Raw genomic sequence first — 18,725 nt, 5'->3', positions numbered from 1 at the left:
TTCCATACATGGCTACACCCCATACAAGTACTTTCAGAAACAACTTCCTGACACTTAAATCTATACTCGATGTTAACAAATTTCTATTCTTCAGAAATACTTTCCTTGCCATTGCCAGTCTACATTTTATATCCTCTCTACTTCAACCATCATCAGTTATTTTGCTCCCCAAATAGCAAAACTCCTTTACTACTTTAAGTGTCTCATTCCCTTATCTAATTCCCTCAGCATCACCTGATTTAATTCGACTACATTCCTTTATCCTCGTTTTGCTTTTGTTGATGTTCATCTTATACCCTCCTTTCAAGACACTGTCCATTCCATTCAACTGCTCTTCCATTTCCATAATATTGCCCTGAAGTACATTGCCCTTGTATAGACACTCTATATACTCCTTCCACCTTTCTGCTTTCCCTTCTTTGCTTAGCACTGGGTTTCCATCTGAGCTCTTGATATTTATGCAAGTGGTTCTCTTTTCTCCAAAGGTCTCTTTAATTTTCCTGTAGGCAGTATCTATCTTACCCCTAGTGAGATAAGCCTCTACATCCTTACATTTGTCCTCTAGCCATCCCTGCTTAGCCATTTTGCACTTCCTGTCAATCTCATTTTTGAGATGTTTGTATTCCTTTTAGCCTGCTTCATTTACTGCATTTTTGTATTTTCTCCTTTCATCAATTACATTCAATATTTTTTCTGTTACCTACGGACTTCTACTAGCCCTCATCTTTATGCCTACTTGATCCTCTGCTGCCTTCACTACTTCATCCCTCGAAGCTACCCATTCTTCTTCTACTGTATTTCTTTCCCCCATTCTTGTCAATTGTTCTCTTATGCTCTCCCTGAAACTCTGTACAACCTCTGGTCTAGTCAGTTTATCCAGGTCCCATCTTCTTAAATTCCCACCTTTTTGCAGTTTCTTCAGTTTTAATCTACAGTTCATAACCAATAGATTGTGGTCAGAGTCCACATCTGCCCCTGGAAATGACTTATAATTTAAAACCTGGTTCCTAAATCTCTGTATTACCATTATATAATCTATCTGAAACCTGTCAGTATCTCCAGGCTTCTTCCATGTATACAATCTTCTTTTATGATTCTTGAACCAAGTGTTAGCTATGATTAAGTTATGCTCTGTGCAAAATTCTATCAGGCGGCTTCCTCTTTCATTTCTCCCCCCCCCCCCCCCCCCCTCCAAATCCCTATTCACCTATGTTTCCTTCTCTTCCTTTTCCTACTATTGTACTATTGAATTTCAGTCACTCATGACTATTAAATTTTCGTCTCCCTTCACTATCTGAATAATTTCTTTTATCTCATCATACATTTCTTCAATTTCTTCGTCATCTGCAGAGCTAGTTGGAATATAAACTTGTACTACTGTAATAGGCATGGGCTTCATATCTATCTTGGCCACAATAATGCATTCACTATGCTGTTTGTAGTAGCTTACCCGCACTCCTATTTTTTTATTCATTATTAAACCTACTCCTGCATTACCCCTCTTTGATTTTGTATTTATAACCCTGTATTCACCTGACCAAAAGTCTTGTTCCTTCTGCCACCTAACTTCACTAATTCCCACTATATCTAACTTTAACGTATCCATTTCCATTTTTAAATTTTCTCACCTACCTGCCCGATTAAGGGATCTGACATTCCATGCTCCAATTCGTAGGCTGCCAGTTTTCTTCCTCCTGATGACAACGTCCTCCTGAGTAGTCCCCACCCGGAGATCCGAATGGGGGACTATTTTACCTCTGGAATATTATACCCAAGAGGACACCATCATCATTTAACCATACAGTAAAGCTGCATGCCCTCGGGAAAAATTATGGCTATAGTTTCCCCTTGCTTTCAGCTGTTCGCAGTACCAGCACAGCAAGGTTGTTTTGGTTAGTATTACAAGGCCAGATCAGTCAATCATCCAGCAGACTGCTGCCCCTACAACTACTGAAAAGGCTGCTGCCCCTCTTCAGGAACCACACGTTTGTCTGGCCTCTCAACAGATACCCCTCCGTTGTGGTTGCATGCATGCATGCAAGCCTCTCCACCAATGTTAAGGTCTACGGTTCATGGGGGGATTTATTATTATTACTTGTGTCAAAAAGCTAAACAAGAGAAAATGATTGTAACTGTTGATATTTACAGAGAATGGTAGCTAGTCTTAACTGACAAATATACAATATGAGTTATTTAATTATACTACTGAAATGTGTACATACAAAGAAATATCAAATAATCTTTGCTCAAAATTGGCGTTGTTCCACAACACTCTATTTACCTTTCAGTATTTCTGCTCCTGGGATAGTGCCTCTTAGTAGTAATCAAAATATCTGGTTTTGATCCTAGATACTACTTATGTTTCAACTAGAAGTTGCCAACAATGGCTGCTGAAGACTGCTGGTATACATCATCCACATTCTGTCAGTGGCCATGTCAAAGAGGGCAGAAGAGTAACCAGAGGTTGGGAGCATCCTCTTGTTGATGATATATCCATTGTCAAAATATTCCAGATTATTCCTCGTTAGTAACTTCAGGAGAAGACTATGGGAAACAGAATGAACCACTAATGAAAGAGAAACTTTCTACGAGTCAGAGTGTGGAATGTCGGAAGCCTGAATTTGGTAGGGACACTGGAAAATCCGAAAAGAGTTGTAAAGGCTCCGTGTAGATACAGTGGGAGCCACTGAATTGAAATGGGAAAAAGATTAGCTCTTTTGGTCAGAACAGTGTAATATCAACAACTGCAGAAAATGACATTACAGGAGCATGATTTCTCATGAAGAGGATAGAGAGTTCCATGACACAATTACTCTCATCAGAATTGACAGCAAACAACACCAACAATAACTTGAAACTTACAGCACAGGACAGGAACACACAGAGTAACTATGGATCAAGTTTGAAAGAGTAATTAAATATGCACTGTATAGATAAGTACCCAGTAGAAGAGCTCATAACAGGAGGGAACCACCACAGTATACAGCCACTGTAATGAAACTTCTAAGGAAACGGAGATCACTGCATTATAGGTGTAAAACAAAACAGAGCTATAGATAGAAAGATCCTGTATGAAATGTGCTTGGCTGTCAAGAGAGCAATACATGAAGCCTGACTACCATGGCAGAATACTGACAAATGATCTTTCACAAAACCAAAAGAAATTATTCCAGTTGTTTGTGAAGGCTGTTAGTGGCATCAAAGTTAGTGTCCATTCCTTAATGAATGAGACAGGAACTGAAACTGAGGAGCAAAGCAAATGCTGAAATGCTTAACTCTGTTTTCAAATGATCATTTACAAAAAAAAAAAAAAAAAAAAAAAAAAAAAATCAAGACAATTTGCCCAATTTAATCTTTACCACTGAAAAGATGAATGAAATAAGTATTAGTGTCAGTGATGTTGAGAAATAGCTGAAATCATTAAAACTGAACAAAGCTCCACACCCTGATGGTATCCCTATCAGAGTCTATACTTAATTTGTGGCTGAGTTAGCCCGTCTTCTAGCTATAATCTATCACGGATCCCTCAAACAAAAAACTATGCCTAGTTTTTCAAAAAAAGCACACGTCACACCAGTCTACAAGAAGGGTAGTAGAAGTGATCCACAAAACTGTTGTCCAATAACTTTGACACTGATCTGCTGTACAATCTTGGAACATATTCCAATCTCAAACATAATGAGGTATCTCGAACAGAATGATCTTCTCCATGTTAGTCGGCACAGATTTCAAAAACATTGACGATGTAAAACTCAACTAGCACTTTTCTCACACGACAAACTGAAAGTGTTGGATCAAGGCAGCCTGTAGATGCAATGTTTCTTGATTTCCAAGTACGATCATATGGGGTATCGAGTGAAATTTATGACTGGATTGAAGACTTTTTGGTAGGGAGGCTGGAGCATGTGATCTTGGATGGAGAGTCATCCAGATGTACACGTGTTACACTCACATGTTTGTATAAGTTGGTCGATTCCAACTTTGAATGATAATGGCATCATCTGCAAGAAGTCCGAGGTTACTATTAATACTGTCTGCAGAGGGACATTAAAATACAACATGAAAAGCAAGCATTCCAATGCACTTCCATGGGCACATTAGGTATTTTTCTACCCCTCTGTCCACAGCTCGTGGTCGTGCGGTAGCATTCTCACTTCCCACGCCCGGGTTCCCGGGTTCGATTCCCGGCGGGGTCAGGTGTTGTGTGCTGTCCTTAGGTTAGCTAGGTTTAAGTAGTTCTAAGTTCTATGGGACTGATGACCATAGATGTTAAATGATGACCATAGATGTTAAGTCCCATAGTGCTCAGAGCCATTTGAACCATCTACCCCTCTCCCTTCTCTCACCACCCCTTTCTTCCTCTTCATGTCCACCATCCTCTCCTTTTCCTCTGCCCTTTCCCCCCTCTCTCTCTTCCTAAATCTCTTTTTTCTCTACCCTCAGTACTCCTTCCATATAGTTGTGTGGCTGCTGAGTCATCTGCCAAAGTACTGTCAATTTCCTGCTACCCACTGTTTATGTCCTTCCATAGCACTTTCCCAATTCCGTCAGGTATTGCAACTGCATTGAGCAAGACCATGGGAGAGTGTGTGTGTGTGTGTGTGTGTGTGTGTTTGCTTCAAAAAGAGCAAGAGCTAGAAATCTGGTGTGGATTCTGCTTCCTGTTACATATCTCTGTGCTCAACGTATCAGTGCGCTATAGGTGAGTAGTTATCTTTCCCTTATTTTACATATTGATCCTTCCAGGAATTTCCACTATTGTTACAGACGAACGAAATACAACTCATTCAAGAAAGTCATGACTTACAAAACTCTTGTTTGACTGATTCTTGAGAATTGTTCATGAATTTGGTGCCCAGATGTAGGATTAATGAAGGATACGGAGAAGATACTATTATGTCAAGCCTCTTTACTTTCAGCATACTAGAATGTCATGCATACATTTGCATCAGGAACATCTCTGACTTTATCAGACATTATTCTTTCGGAGGAGTGTCGGAAATGCACCGCTAACTGCAGATACTATAAAAAGATCGAAGGAAGTAACTGATAACCCAAAAACCTTTAGTTTGAGTTGCATATTATACGCTTGGTTAAATTCATAGACAAGAACGTAAGTACAATAGCGCAAAATGATGTAAACAGTACGCAGTGCTTTCTAGTGAAAATTTAGGAACTACCTGTTACCAACACTTCGTGCATTCAAAAACGAAACTGATCACATTAATCCTCGATAAACTGAAGGTCAGCATTTGTCATGCTGATACCTTCAAATGCTTATGCGACCATTGCTTTTCACAATATATATAAATGACCTAGTAGATAGTGTCGGAAGTTCCATGCGGCTTTTCGCGGATGATGCTGTAGTATACAGAGAAGTTGCAGCATTAGAAAATTGTAGTGAAATGCAGGAAGATCTGCAGCGGATAGGCACTTGGTGCAGGGAGTGGCAACTGACCCTTAACATAGACAAATGTAATGTATTGAGAATACATAGAAAGAAGGATCCTTTATTGTATGATTATATGATAGCGGAACAAACACTAGTAGCAGTTACTTCTGTAAAATATCTGGGAGTATGTGTGCGGAACGATTTGAAGTGGAATGATCATATAAAATTAATTGTTGGTAAGGCGGGTACCAGGTTGAGATTCATTGGGAGAGTCCTCAGAAAATGTAGTCCATCAACAAAGGAGGTGGCTTACAAAACACTCGTTCGACCTATACTTGAGTATTGCTCATCAGTGTGGGATCCGCACCAGATCGAGTTGACGGAGGAGATAGAGAAGATCCAAAGAAGAGCGGCGCGTTTCGTCACAGGGTTATTTGGTAACCGTGATAGCATTACGGAGATGTTTAACAAACTCAATTGGCAGACTCTGCAAGAGAGGCGCTCTGCATCGCGGTGTAGCTTGCTCGCCAGGTCTCGAGAGGGTGCGTTTCTGGATGATGTATCGAATATATTGCTTCCCCCTACTTATACCTCCCGAGGAGATCACGAATGTAAAATTAGAGAGATTAGAGCGCGCACAGAGGCTTTCAGACAGTCGTTCTTCCCGCGAACCATACGCGACTGGAACAGGAAAGGGAGGTAATGACAGTGGCACATAAAGTGCCCTCCGCCACATACCATTGGGTGGCTTGCGGAGTATAAATGTAGATGTAGATGCTGTAACTATAATTGCAGAAGCGCATAATAATTTAATGCAAATCAATGTAAAAGAGATATGAGAAAAACCAACACAATTAACCAGATAAATTGCTAGTGGTAGAAATGGTGATGGAATGCTTGTGCATATTCACAATTGGTGATAAACAGACCAGAAGACGCAGCAGGTATCAGCCAACGCACTTCAAATCATTACTGTTTTATCTTTTATTTAATGTTTTAAATATCTACTGCTAATTAAACATATCAGATACTGCAAATTGCGGATGAGAAGCTAATGTCTGAATTGTATTCGGATATGACTATGCTATCTACTTGGTTCTGGTACGGAACCACAAAGACACTTTATTTTCAGTAATCGAAAGGCGAAATATTTCTCTATACAGTCTGATTGCAGTTACTACTATCTATTTAGTATAACGGCCGAAGTTCAACATGTGTCCGTATTATTTTACGTAAGATACCATTAATAGCAAAACACATAAATCAATGCAACAAAATAAGATAACGAATAACAAATATTATTTCTAGAAATCACCTGCTTCCAATTTAATCATGGGCAGCATAGTGAAAATACGCCTGTAATCAAACGGAAAAAACTCGAACTATATGTAAAATCACGTATGGCGAATTTAATGATGCAACAATGAACATCATTTGCTATACAGCTGCGCTCATTACATTCGTTCTCAGACGGTAAATTGCATTATGACTTCCCCATTAAAAACGTCGCACACATATATTTTTATTTTGCGTTGCTTTTATGAAATCAAAAACACCAAAAAAAGTGAAGTTAACATTTTCCTTCCTACGACACAGACTACTTCTTGCAACATATACGGGAAATTTGCGATAAATTAAAAGAGCGCAAGAGCAGTTGATAGTTTTGTACTGAATGACCTAATATGACACTAAATATTTTATCCCAGTTTTTATAATATTCAATACCGGCTATATAGATATTAGTTATAAAAACAGTTTATTATAGCAGATGCACAGCAGTATCAGTGCTTTGGTTCCTAGTAATATCTTTGACAGGTAAGTCACTGAAGTAAGTGCTAAGGTGTTTTTATTGTGTTGGTTGTGTAACGAGGTTCGAAAGACGAAATTTAGGGCAGTGATAGCAGAAAATGGCTGGTTGCTTTGAAAATGTGCAGCTTCCTCCTTGCGTGTGGTTTGAAGGCGACGACAAACGGAATGCCGTGGCGTCTATAATAGCTGGTTTGCTGGTGAGTACCACTTTGTGTTAAGTGTGCTGTAGTGTGACTTAATTTCCTGTCTACATCATATCATGAAGAACTTAAATTACAGGTAGATGTTGTATTATACAGTTTATCGTATTTATTTGATTCAAAACCGATTGTAGTGCTGGTTAACATGCTGCTGTCAAAGTTTCATACTTCAAAAGTTGTGCTCCGATAAGAGGTATACCACATCAGAATTCGCGTAGAAATGTAACTCGTCAGTGGAAGAAACTTACTGAATAATACCCACGAAATGTGATCACATGAGAATTGGTGTGACAGCGAAAGTAGTTCACCTGTCACTTTGAGATTTGTATGATATGGAGTGGTAAAATCGTTACACTTAGTAAATCAACAAGAATTATTACGCTTCCTGCGTGTTATGCTTATAATATTTGTATTTCAGTGATTTTTGGACTAATGTGATAGGCTCCACAGATTCATTTCAGTCTTTTTATCTGCCCCCCCCCCCCCACACACACACATTGCAGTTGTATAAACTCGATTTTGTACCTCATGTATCTGTTTTCCAGTTATATCAGTTGTTAAATTCAAATAAGATGTTAATGCAATCCCTGCTAGTCATGGCCGTTAGATGATCCTTTCTGTTACAGAAAGTAAATTTCATTGTTGTTGTCTAACTGTGAATTTTTGAAACATCAAAAAGGCTTCTTCCAGTCATCCTCAGAGAGAGTAAAATCATAGTTTTCACTCAGCCACAAAGGCATATCAGTTAAAACTTTTGTCACAACTTTAACCCCCATTCTAATGATTTTGTAAGACATCATTGTGTGTCATTATTTGGGAACATCCCGCATAGATATCCTATGTTGACATCTGCTTAACAGTAAATGTATTCATTGGAGACTTTTGTTACTACAAATATTTATCTTTCTACAAAAAATAGTGAAAAGCATGAACATATCACAAAGACCAAATGCAACCTCTACAACTATGTTGAGGGATTAACATAGTACAGAAAGGAGTCAGATACATGGGTTCACATGCATTCAAAAACCTTCCAGAACACACTGAATGCAAAGTAAATAATTTAGTGAAGTTTAAGTGAATTAAAGAACTTTGTTTGGTAATTGCTCCTACTCCATTGAAGAGTATCATCACAGAAAATCCTAACTTTGTTTTAGGTTAATATAGAGTTACAGTTTGCAGTGTAATACAGCAATGTAAAGTCATTTCACTGTATTAAAAATTAAATGTAGGTGCATCTTTGACTTCTTTCCACATCTATGGAATATGACTAATGCAAGGTAACATGACCAGATTTTTGTTGGCATGCAAGTCTCTTCATTTCACACATAGTCTCTTCATTTCACACATAGTGAAATGATAGTTGCAACTGTGGAGTGCTCTCTTATGAGACAAGTAGGTGTCATATGATTTTCCCAAGGCGATTGAGACAAGAGAAGGGGTAGTCTTGTAAACATTACAGACCTGTTTCGTTTTACATTCTCTTCCAACCCAAGACTGTTCTCTATCCGTTTCTTTTCCAACCCAAGACTGTTTTCTATCCGTTATAAGTTATTTGCCGAACTGTAATTTGCTTCATTAAACTAATCACTGCTGGAATATAACAAAACAATTATGTGCTTGTGAAGTTTATTTTAAGGAGTGTTGATGTAATGTTGCTCCACTCTCCAATATTTCTTGTTCGTGGTGCTGCAGTAAGCACACATTGCATCAAATCATTCTTTAAATATCATATAAATTACTGGAATTTGCGCAGCTGAATAAGTATTAAGGAGAAAAGAAAGGACATTTTACTAATAACTATATTTGCACATTCAAGAACAAAAAAAAAAAAAATTTACAGCGAACACAACAGAATAATTAGCGCACACAAAGAGTTTTGGACAATGTCAAAGAGGTCTATTTTACACAGTGCACTTTGTGCCGTCACTCACGAAATATATTGTTCACACAATTCCAACATAAATAATGAAGTAATAAACTCTGATGGGAATTTATTTTCCAGCTACCATAAAATTTTAGTTTATAAATGAGTTTGTGATTTATAAAAGTTTAAATAAAGAAATTATCTGCATCAGTCACTTCTCCATGGTGTGTTTCAAGACTTCATGCTCATATCTTCAAGTGGCACAGTGATATTATGTAACATATTTGCTAGCTGGAAGCAGCCAGTTGTTTGTTGTGGATTCATTAGAATCCATTCCAGCGCTCAGAACTCTGTTGTTTGTCATAAATATAGATTTTTAGTTTGTCTTGCAGAACACAAACAAATAACATAAACAAACCAAATATTATGAAGCTGTCAGAAATGTAACATATTATTGTTCCTCCTGAAGATGGGAGTGTAAATTTGAACTGCTTCATGGGATGAAATAAGAAGTGTGACTGACACAGATAATCTTTTATTTGGACTTTTACTGTCATACACAGTCACTGTTCCTACAATGGTCCAACATGGATGACATAACGTTAATGTATATATTTGCTATTGTCACACTGAAAGTTATTTTTGTTTGTTCCCAGTTCTTTGCTGGCTGGTGGTTCATTATTGATGTGGCTGCTGCATATCCTGACAACGCTCAGTTCAACAAGGCATACCATGTCTGTGGTGTTTTTGGGACTATTTCATTATTCATGTAAGTTATTTGTATGATCCCCAGATCATAAACATACAGTTGATAGTGTGCTACAAAAGCACTTTGTGAATTGCTGCAACTTGAATAACTGTCAAACCGTGTAGATCAGATTACTATTGACTTCTTCATGGTTGCAATTGTGTGCTGCGTTCTGGAAACTTTGCTTAATTGTCGACTATACAGTAAATAATAGAAAGTACTAATTCTGAACTGTTATAACAAGCACTTATTTGGAACATTTATAACAATCTTTCTGTTATAGTTCGTCTGTATTACTCAGCACTTCAATTGTTCATACAGTTGACATGACATTACATCAACCATGTCTGGCGGTAAGAATGACAGTTCTACACGAATTTGACAAACTGCATCGATCATGTTAAACTCAGCTCCTACTTTCCTCACATGACATACTGAAAGCTTTTGATCAACGCAGTCAGGTAGATGCAGGATTTCTTGATTTAGGAAAACCATTTAACCCACTACAACACCAAAACTTATTGCCAAAAGTTGTCATATGAAATATCAAGTGAAATTTGTGACTAGATTGAGCAGTTTTTGGTAGGAACAACACAGCATGTTATCTTGGATGGAAGGAAGTGTGTTTGAACCCTGGCTGTTCATGTTGCATATTAATGACCTTGAGGACAATATTAATAGTAACCTCAGACTTTTTGCAGCTGGTGCAGTTATCTGTAATGAAGTACTGTTTGAAATCGGTTGCGTAAATATTGTCATATCTTGGTAAGATTTCAAAGTGGTGAAAAGATTGCTTTAAATGTTCAGAAATGTAAAATTGCACACTTCACAAAACGAAAAACATAGGCCTAGTATCCTATGACTACAGGGTGGTCCATTGATAGTGACCAGGCCAAATATGTCACAAAATAAGCATCAGACGAAAAAACTAAAAGGAATGAAACTCATCTAGCTTGAAGGGGGAAACCAGATGCCACTAAGGTTGGTCTGCTAGATGGCACTGCCTTAGGTCAAAAGGATATCAACTGGGCTTTTTAATATAAGAACCCCCATATTTTATTAATTTTCGTATAGTACGTAAAGAAATATGAATGTTTTAGTTGGACCACTTTTTCCGCTTTGTGATAGGTGGCACTGTAATAGTTACAAACATATAAGTAAGAGATATCAGGTAACATTCTGCCAGTGTGGACGGAATTTGCTTCCTGATACATTACCTGTGTTAAAATGGACCATTTAACAATTTGCGGAAAAGGTCGATATCGTGTTGATGTATGGCTATTGTTATCAAAATGCCCAACGGGCATGTGATATGTATGCTGCTCAGTGTCTTGGATGACATCATCCCAAGTGTCCGGACCGTTCCCCGGATAGTTGTCATTTAAGGAAACGGGAAGTGTTCAGCCACATGTGAAATGTCAACCACGACCTGCAACAAATGATGCCCAAGTAGGTGTTTTAACTGCTGTCGCAGCTAATCCGTACATCAGTAGCAGACAAATTGCGCAAGAATCGGCAATCTTAAAAATGCCGGTGTTGAGAATGCTTCATCAACATCGATTGCACCCGTACCATATTTCTATGCACCAGGAATTGCATGGCGACGACTTTAAACGTTTAGTACAGTTCTGCCACTGGGCACAAGAGAAATTACAGGACGATGACAGATTTTTTGCACGCATTCTATTTAGCGATGAAGCGTCATTCACCAACAGCGGTAACGTAAACCGGCATAATATACACTATTGGGCAACAGAAAATCCACGATGGGTGCGACAAGTGGAACGTCAGCGACCTTGACGGGTTAATGTATAGTGCGGCATTATGGGAGGAAGGATAATTGGCCCCCATTTTATCGATGGCAATCTAAATGGTGCAGTGTATGCTGATTTCCTACGTAATGTTCTGCCAATCTTACTACAAGATGTTTCACTGCATAACAGAATGGCAATGTACTTCCAACATGATGGATGTCCGGCACATAGTTCGCGTGCGGTTGAAGCAGTATTGAATAGCATATTTAATGACAGGTGGATTGGTCGTCGAAGCACCATACCATGGCCCACACGTTCACCGGATCTGACGTCCCCAGATTTCTTTCTGTTGGGAAAGTTGAAGGATATTTGCTATTGTGATCCACCTACAACGCCTGACAACATGCGTCAGCTCATTGTCAATGCACGTGCGAACGTTACGGAAGGCAGGCTTTTCACTGTTGAGAGGAATGTTGTTACATGTATTGCCAAATGCTTTGAGGTTGACAGACATAATTTTGAGCATTTATTGCATTAATGTGGTATTTACAGGTAATCACACTGTAATAGCAAGCGTTCTCGGAAATGATAAGTTCACGAAGGTACATGTCACATTGGAACAACCGAAATAAAATATTCAAACATACCTACGTTCTGTATTTTAATTTAAAAAACCTACCTGTTACCAACTGTTCGTCTAAAATTGTTAGCCATACATTTGTGACTATTACAGCGCCATCTATCACAAAGCAAAAAAGTGGTCCAACTAAACATTCATATTTCGTAACATACTGCACGAATATGTAATAAAACATGGGTGTTCCTACTTTAAAAAAAAACAGTTGATATCTGTAACCTATGGCAGCACCATCTAGCGGGCCAACAATAGCGTCATCTGGTTTCCCCCTTCAAGCTAGACAAGTTTCGTTCTTTGTAATTTTTTTTGTTTTATGCTTATTTCGTGAGATATTTGGCCCAGTCACGATCAGTGGACCACCCAGTATAATGTCAGTGAGTCACTATTGGAATCGGCAAACTCATACAAATACGAGAGTCTAACACTTTGTAGGGATATGAAATGGAATGATCACATAGGCTCAGATGTTGGTAAAGCAGGTGTTAAACTTAGGTTTATTGGTAGAATGCTGGGGAAGTGCAGTCAATTTACAAAGGAGGTGGCCTACAAATTACTTGTGCAACCTATTCTAGAATATTGCTCAAGCGTGTGGAACCAATATTAAATAAGAGTAATGGGGATATTTAACGTGTGCAGAGAAGGGCAGTATGAATGGCCACAGGTTTGTTTTATCCATGGGAAAGTGTCAGAGGTACTGAAGAAACTGAACTGTCAGACTCTAAAAGACAGGTGTAAACTATCCCGTGGAAGTCTGCTAATAAAGTTTAAAGAACAAGTTTTAAATGATGATTCTATGTATTATAACACCCTGTGTATCACTCACATAGGGATCATGACAGGATTAGAATAATTATAACATACGCACAGGCATCCAGTCACTCATTCTTCTCTCACTCCATGTGTGATTAGAACAGGAAGAAACCATAATAATTGGTGCAATGGGATGTACCCTGTGCCATGCACTTCACTTTGGTTTGCAGAGTATGGATGTAGATTTAGATAATTAAGCGTTGAATGTCTTCTGTGACGTTAGTACCATTGTCACGGCATGCCCCTTTTATTCGATGGTGTGCGCCACTAGTACAAGCTTGGGTGCCACCACACAAGATAACTGCCAAGCCAGCAGTGCATGCACCAACAGTAACAAATGCCTGAATAAAATCTAGACCTCTGGCACCTGTCATTGCTGTCATCTTGAGGAGTAAAAGTGTACACTGGTTGACGTGTATAGGCAAGGAAGCAGTATTTGAGATTTTTTAAAAATGTTTAACCAACTCGTAATTCCTCTCTCTCAAACCACACCATATGGAGAGAGAGGGAGAATTTTAGTTTTAGCATATCAAAATTTACGAAGTAAATAAGTATTTTGTATTTATCCATAACCATTTTCCATGCAAAAATGAAAACATTGATTTTCTTGAATTAGAGCACCAAGTACCAAGAATCAAAATAAATTCTGTACGTGGTTCTTTATGTAGAACCTGATTCTGCAATAAAAAAAAATGGGAGGTTACCATTTGAAATTGCCTCCTGCTAATTTTAGCACCAGCAGCTGCCCTCCTCGAAAATAATCAACTTTGGATTCTACACATTTTTTCGTGTGAAGCTAATTTTTTGAGTTATTCTGGTTTGTCAACATAAAATTTACACCCTGTAGGCAATACATTAAAAATATTGAGGTTTTGTCAGTACACTTTTGTCACAAAAAAGCTGAATAACTCAGAATCAGAGTTTTTGCACTTACACTGGTAATGATTTCCATTCTACATATAAGCTCAGTGTTTTTTTAAAAATAAAACATTGTGTCCTGCTGTGTGTAGGAGTCTGAAACTGTCAGCTGCACATCCTCATCTCACAAAAATTGTCAACTGTTTAAGGCCTTTCTTTATGCAATCGAAGGCATTATATTCACATGGGGAGTGATCAGGGCTATAGGGTAAGTGCTTGAGCATTTCTCACTTGAACTGACATAATGTCTGCATTATGAGATATGCAATATGGCCATGCATTATCATGAAATAGCTGCACACCTTGATGCTCCATTCTGCAGTGGTTATTTTTGACAGGCTTACTTCCCCATACACATTCTTCATTCTCCGGTGGATGTCAACTGGCGTTTGTCTTTCAGAGCAAAGAAAAGAATAACAGCACATTGGTCCTTTTTTAATGCATTTGGTAATAACATCACCATAGTTCACATTCCCACATTCACCGCACCAAGTGAGGAAGACACAAATACCACACTAATCCCGTGCCTACACGTCAGGGCTTACATACCCACATTGAAGTCGCATGGCATTGTCTGTGTACGCAGCAGCAATACTCTCAAACTGAAACTTTTTTGATAGCCTCATGTATTAAATAAAACTGCACAGCACTAAGTACTATATACACTCCTGGAAATTGAAATAAGAACACCGTGAATTCATTGTCCCAGGAAGGGGAAACTTTATTGACACATTCCTGGGGCAGATACATCACATGATCACACTGACAGAACCACAGGCACATAGACACAGGCAACAGAGCATGCACAATGTCGGCACTAGTACAGTGTATATCCACCTTTCGCAGCAATGCAGGCTGCTATTCTCCCATGGAGACGATCGTAGAGATGCTGGATGTAGTCCTGTGGAACGGCTTGCCATGCCATTTCCACCTGGCGCCTCAGCTGGACCAGCGTTCGTGCTGGACGTGCAGACCGCGTGAGACGACGCTTCATCCAGTCCCAAACATGCTCAATGGGGGACAGATCCGGAGATCTTGCTGGCCAGGGTAGTTGACTTACACCTTCTAGAGCACGTTGGGTGGCACGGGATACATGCGGACGTGCATTGTCCTGTTGGAACAGCAAGTTCCCTTGCCGGTCTAGGAATGGTAGAACGATGGGTTCGATGACGGTTTGGATGTACCGTGCACTATTGAGTGTCCCCTCGACGATCACCAGTGGTGTACGGCCAGTGTAGGAGATCGCTCCCCACACCATGATGCCGGGTGTTGGCCCTGTGTGCCTCGGTCGTATGCAGTCCTGATTGTGGCGCTCACTTGCACGGCGCCAAACACGCATATGACCATCATTGGCACCAAGGCAGAAGCGACTCTCATCGCTGAAGACGACACGTCTTCATTCGTCCCTCCATTCACGCCTGTCGCGACACCACTGGAGGCGGGCTGCACGATGTTGGGGCGTGAGCGGAAGACGGCCTAACGGTGTGCGGGACCGTAGCCCAGCTTCATGGAGACGGTTGCGAATGGTCCTCGCCGATACCCCAGGAGCAACAGTGTCCCTAATTTGCTGGGAAGTGGCGGTGCGGTCCCCTACGGCACTGCGTAGGATCCTACGGTCTTGGCGTGCATCCGTGCGTCGCTGCGGTCCGGTCCCAGGTCGACGGGCACGTGCACCTTCCGCCGACCACTGGCGACAACATCGATGTACTGTGGAGACCTCACGCCCTACGTGTTGAGCAATTCGGCGGTACGTCCACCCGGCCTCCCGCATGCCCACTATACACCCTCGCTCAAAGTCCGTCAACTGCACATACGGTTCACGTCCACGCTGTCGCGGCATGCTACCAGTGTTAAAGACTGCGATGGAGCTCCGTATGCCACGGCAAACTGGCTGACACTGACGGCAGCGGTGCACAAATGCTGCGCAGCTAGCGCCATTCGACGGCCAACACCGCGGTTCCTGGTGTGTCCGCTGTGCCGTGCGTGTGATCATTGCTTGTAAAGCCCTCTCGCAGTGTCCGGAGCAAGTATGGTGGGTCTGACACACCGGTGTCAATGTGTTCTTTTTTCCATTTCCAGGAGTGTATTTAGCTCTAGTGGATGAAGAACCATTGATCCTAGCACAAAGCTAACTTTGCAACTGGCTTATCTTGCGGAGAATATAATCGCTCATTGAGGCAGACAGTTGTTACCGATGAGGTGCCATGTCAAACGGTTCCAATATTTCTCAAAGGTGTCAACTGTACTGCCAACTGTGCCAGACTAAAAATACAGGAAAATTTCTGATGTGTGTGGGAGTTTGTTTACTGTTTTACTTTTCTAGCAACCTTAGCTATGAAGAGAAGTATTCTATACAATGTACAGCGTATTGGGGGGGGGGGGGGTGTCCTGCTAGAGTTACTTATGCCAGATAGCTGTTCTCCACTGTTTTGAAAGATATTCCAAGTTTTTTTTCGTACGTTGACTCAGACAGCTCGTTAGGTATTTCATACTGCACCCAATGCAAGTAGAAAAAATTTTCTTTGCTTTATGAACAAGATTATTTTCTAAGTGTAATTTTGTGTTTATTCAGCAATGACAACAATAAAAAGTGAAGACAGCGCGGCACAGCTCTTGCCTATAGTATACATAGTTATCTGTACTATTGTATAATCCAGTACAGAGGGAGAATTTATGTTGCCTTCAATACAGTATGTTCTAGCCGAGTTGTCTCCTCCTCTAAGAAAATTTTCCTATATGCAACTGTTTGTCCCTAAAGGTGTTCTTCGGTTTGTCTATCTGTTTAATCCTTGTGGTTCTCATCTGCTACATTCATCCACAAGGTTTTGGAACTCAGCAAATTAACCCTTAATTTGCCAGAAGTTATTATGTGAAACCACCTCGTCTAAGTATACTTCCTAGCTTATCAAAAAGTGTGATATTGTAACTATATTGTTTAGTGGTAGCTGCTGATCTCTAATGGCTGCCTCCAGTACTCTTTTCTGGAATAGCACATGTTTCCTGCCTTCCATTGTTTGACTGCTGTGACTTGTGGTTTTCTTGCAAGTTATTTGTTCATGATTATACATTTCAGAAAGTGTCAGTTTCTGTTGACAGTTTTGATATGTTTTTAAATTTACATTTTTTGTGCCACAAATCTTTACTACCAATCAGGGCAAATGTGTGGTTTCAGTATGTAACCACTAGCAAGTAAGTGTCAAGTCATGCTATTTTCTCATATGGAACCCCTGAAGTGCAAAAACACAAATTCAGTCTTTATTAAGGCTTATTTGAAAGTCTGTGTCAACAATTATTACAGGAAACATATTAGTGTTAATGACTCATCAGTGCACCAAAAGAGTGACAGAAAACGTGTGTCTGGGAGATGAAGAGATCAGCCGTCTTTGACATGTATGTATTGCACTTCACAAAATGGATGTCATCGACGTTCAAGAAATGTTGAAAACAAAGTGTTGACTTGCACCATGAACACTGGATGAAAAATTGCATGCCACAGTGATCTCCAAGGTTCATGCCATCAAGATTGAAGGCGAACTCTGGGAGTTACAAATCATGCAGGACATTCAGCTAGGCATCTACTCTTAAAGAATGCATATAGAATCATATTAGTGTATCAAAGTGATGAGAACTGATGGAATGTGAAACATTCTGTCATAGAGCTTATCGTGAAACTGGCTATCCTGTAAGGCATAGCTGCATATAGTGCAATAATGTTTTATAGGAATGAGAAAAATGAACATCCAGAGGCTAAATTTGTCCTGTGGTTCCATGTTGTATGAACTGCAATGTCACACCCTCTTCAGGAGGGAGAGTATGCTCTACGACTTTATGATTTTTATACACAGACCAGGAATCAAGCAAAAGCATCTTCTATTGACCAGCCATTGTCCAAAAGTAGTACTCATACTGTAATTGTAGTTCTTACACCCATTTTCCCAATCTTCCATACTATGACTTAAATATTCCCTACTGCCCTTGCAAGATCATGCACACGAAGAAGAATCGTTAGGGGCAAAGCACCTCCAACTTTTCACTCCACAATAAATGAGCTTCCAGTCTACTTACCATCTGGATTAACAATTGGCATAATTGTATATGAATGCATTAAGGCACTGATGTTAGTCGATCTGGATACAGATCTCTTGGTATCTCTGATTTAGAGCGTCCTTTTATATGGATTTCATCTTGTAATCCCGATTGGTTGGAGTTGAAAACAAATTCCTCACTGAACAATGGGATAAGTTCATTTGTCCCATTTACAAATATTTGGGCCGATTCCGCATTTTGCTGTGCATTCTCAAGTTGATGGTTTTTTGAAATTTCATTATCTTACGTCATTAAACTATGTAGCACTGTTTGAAGTTACGCAACCATCACTGCTTCCCTTGAAATCGCTGCAATCTGTCACACACAATTGATGTGCATAATGTAGTAGGTCACTATAGTGCACATCCTGTAAATTGTATCAAGCATCAGTGAAATGTGCAAACACCAGTTTTTGTAACAAGTGCGCCTTTTCCTCCCTCGAATATCCGTGGTTATTGTTATGCACTACATGGTCATATTACTGCGGACTTGTTTGAAATCTGT

The 18,725-nt window shown here is 39.8% G+C and overlaps 2 protein-coding genes across 7 annotated transcripts in view; one reads left to right on the top strand and one right to left on the bottom strand.

The window, feature by feature from the left end:
- LOC126106752 (ATP synthase F(0) complex subunit B2, mitochondrial-like) overlaps positions 1–6,767 on the bottom strand; it is a 32,638-nt gene extending 25,871 nt beyond the window's left edge. Inside the window, exon 1 of the mRNA XM_049913124.1 lies at positions 6,708–6,767. Within this exon, the coding sequence (XP_049769081.1) occupies positions 6,708–6,735 (28 nt within the window). The 5' untranslated portion in view covers positions 6,736–6,767. The remainder of the gene's footprint in view (positions 1–6,707) is intronic.
- Positions 6,768–7,197: 430 nt separating this feature from the next.
- LOC126106298 (transmembrane protein 50B) overlaps positions 7,198–18,725 on the top strand; it is a 596,676-nt gene continuing 585,148 nt past the window's right edge. For all 6 annotated transcript variants that reach the window (XR_007523322.1, XR_007523324.1, XR_007523323.1 and 3 more), the window contains exons 1-2: positions 7,198–7,398; positions 9,925–10,037. Coding sequence is in view for 3 of the 6 variants with exons in the window: in XM_049912518.1 (XP_049768475.1) it covers positions 7,300–7,398; positions 9,925–10,037 (212 nt within the window). In the remaining 3 variants the exon portion in view is untranslated. The remainder of the gene's footprint in view (positions 7,399–9,924; positions 10,038–18,725) is intronic.

This window comes from Schistocerca cancellata, chromosome 10 (assembly GCF_023864275.1).
Source record: "Schistocerca cancellata isolate TAMUIC-IGC-003103 chromosome 10, iqSchCanc2.1, whole genome shotgun sequence".
In the NCBI taxonomy this organism is placed as follows: Eukaryota; Metazoa; Arthropoda; class Insecta; order Orthoptera; family Acrididae; genus Schistocerca; species Schistocerca cancellata.
Note: the sequence above shows the minus strand (reverse complement) of the source record. Positions and strands in the feature narration are given on the sequence as shown.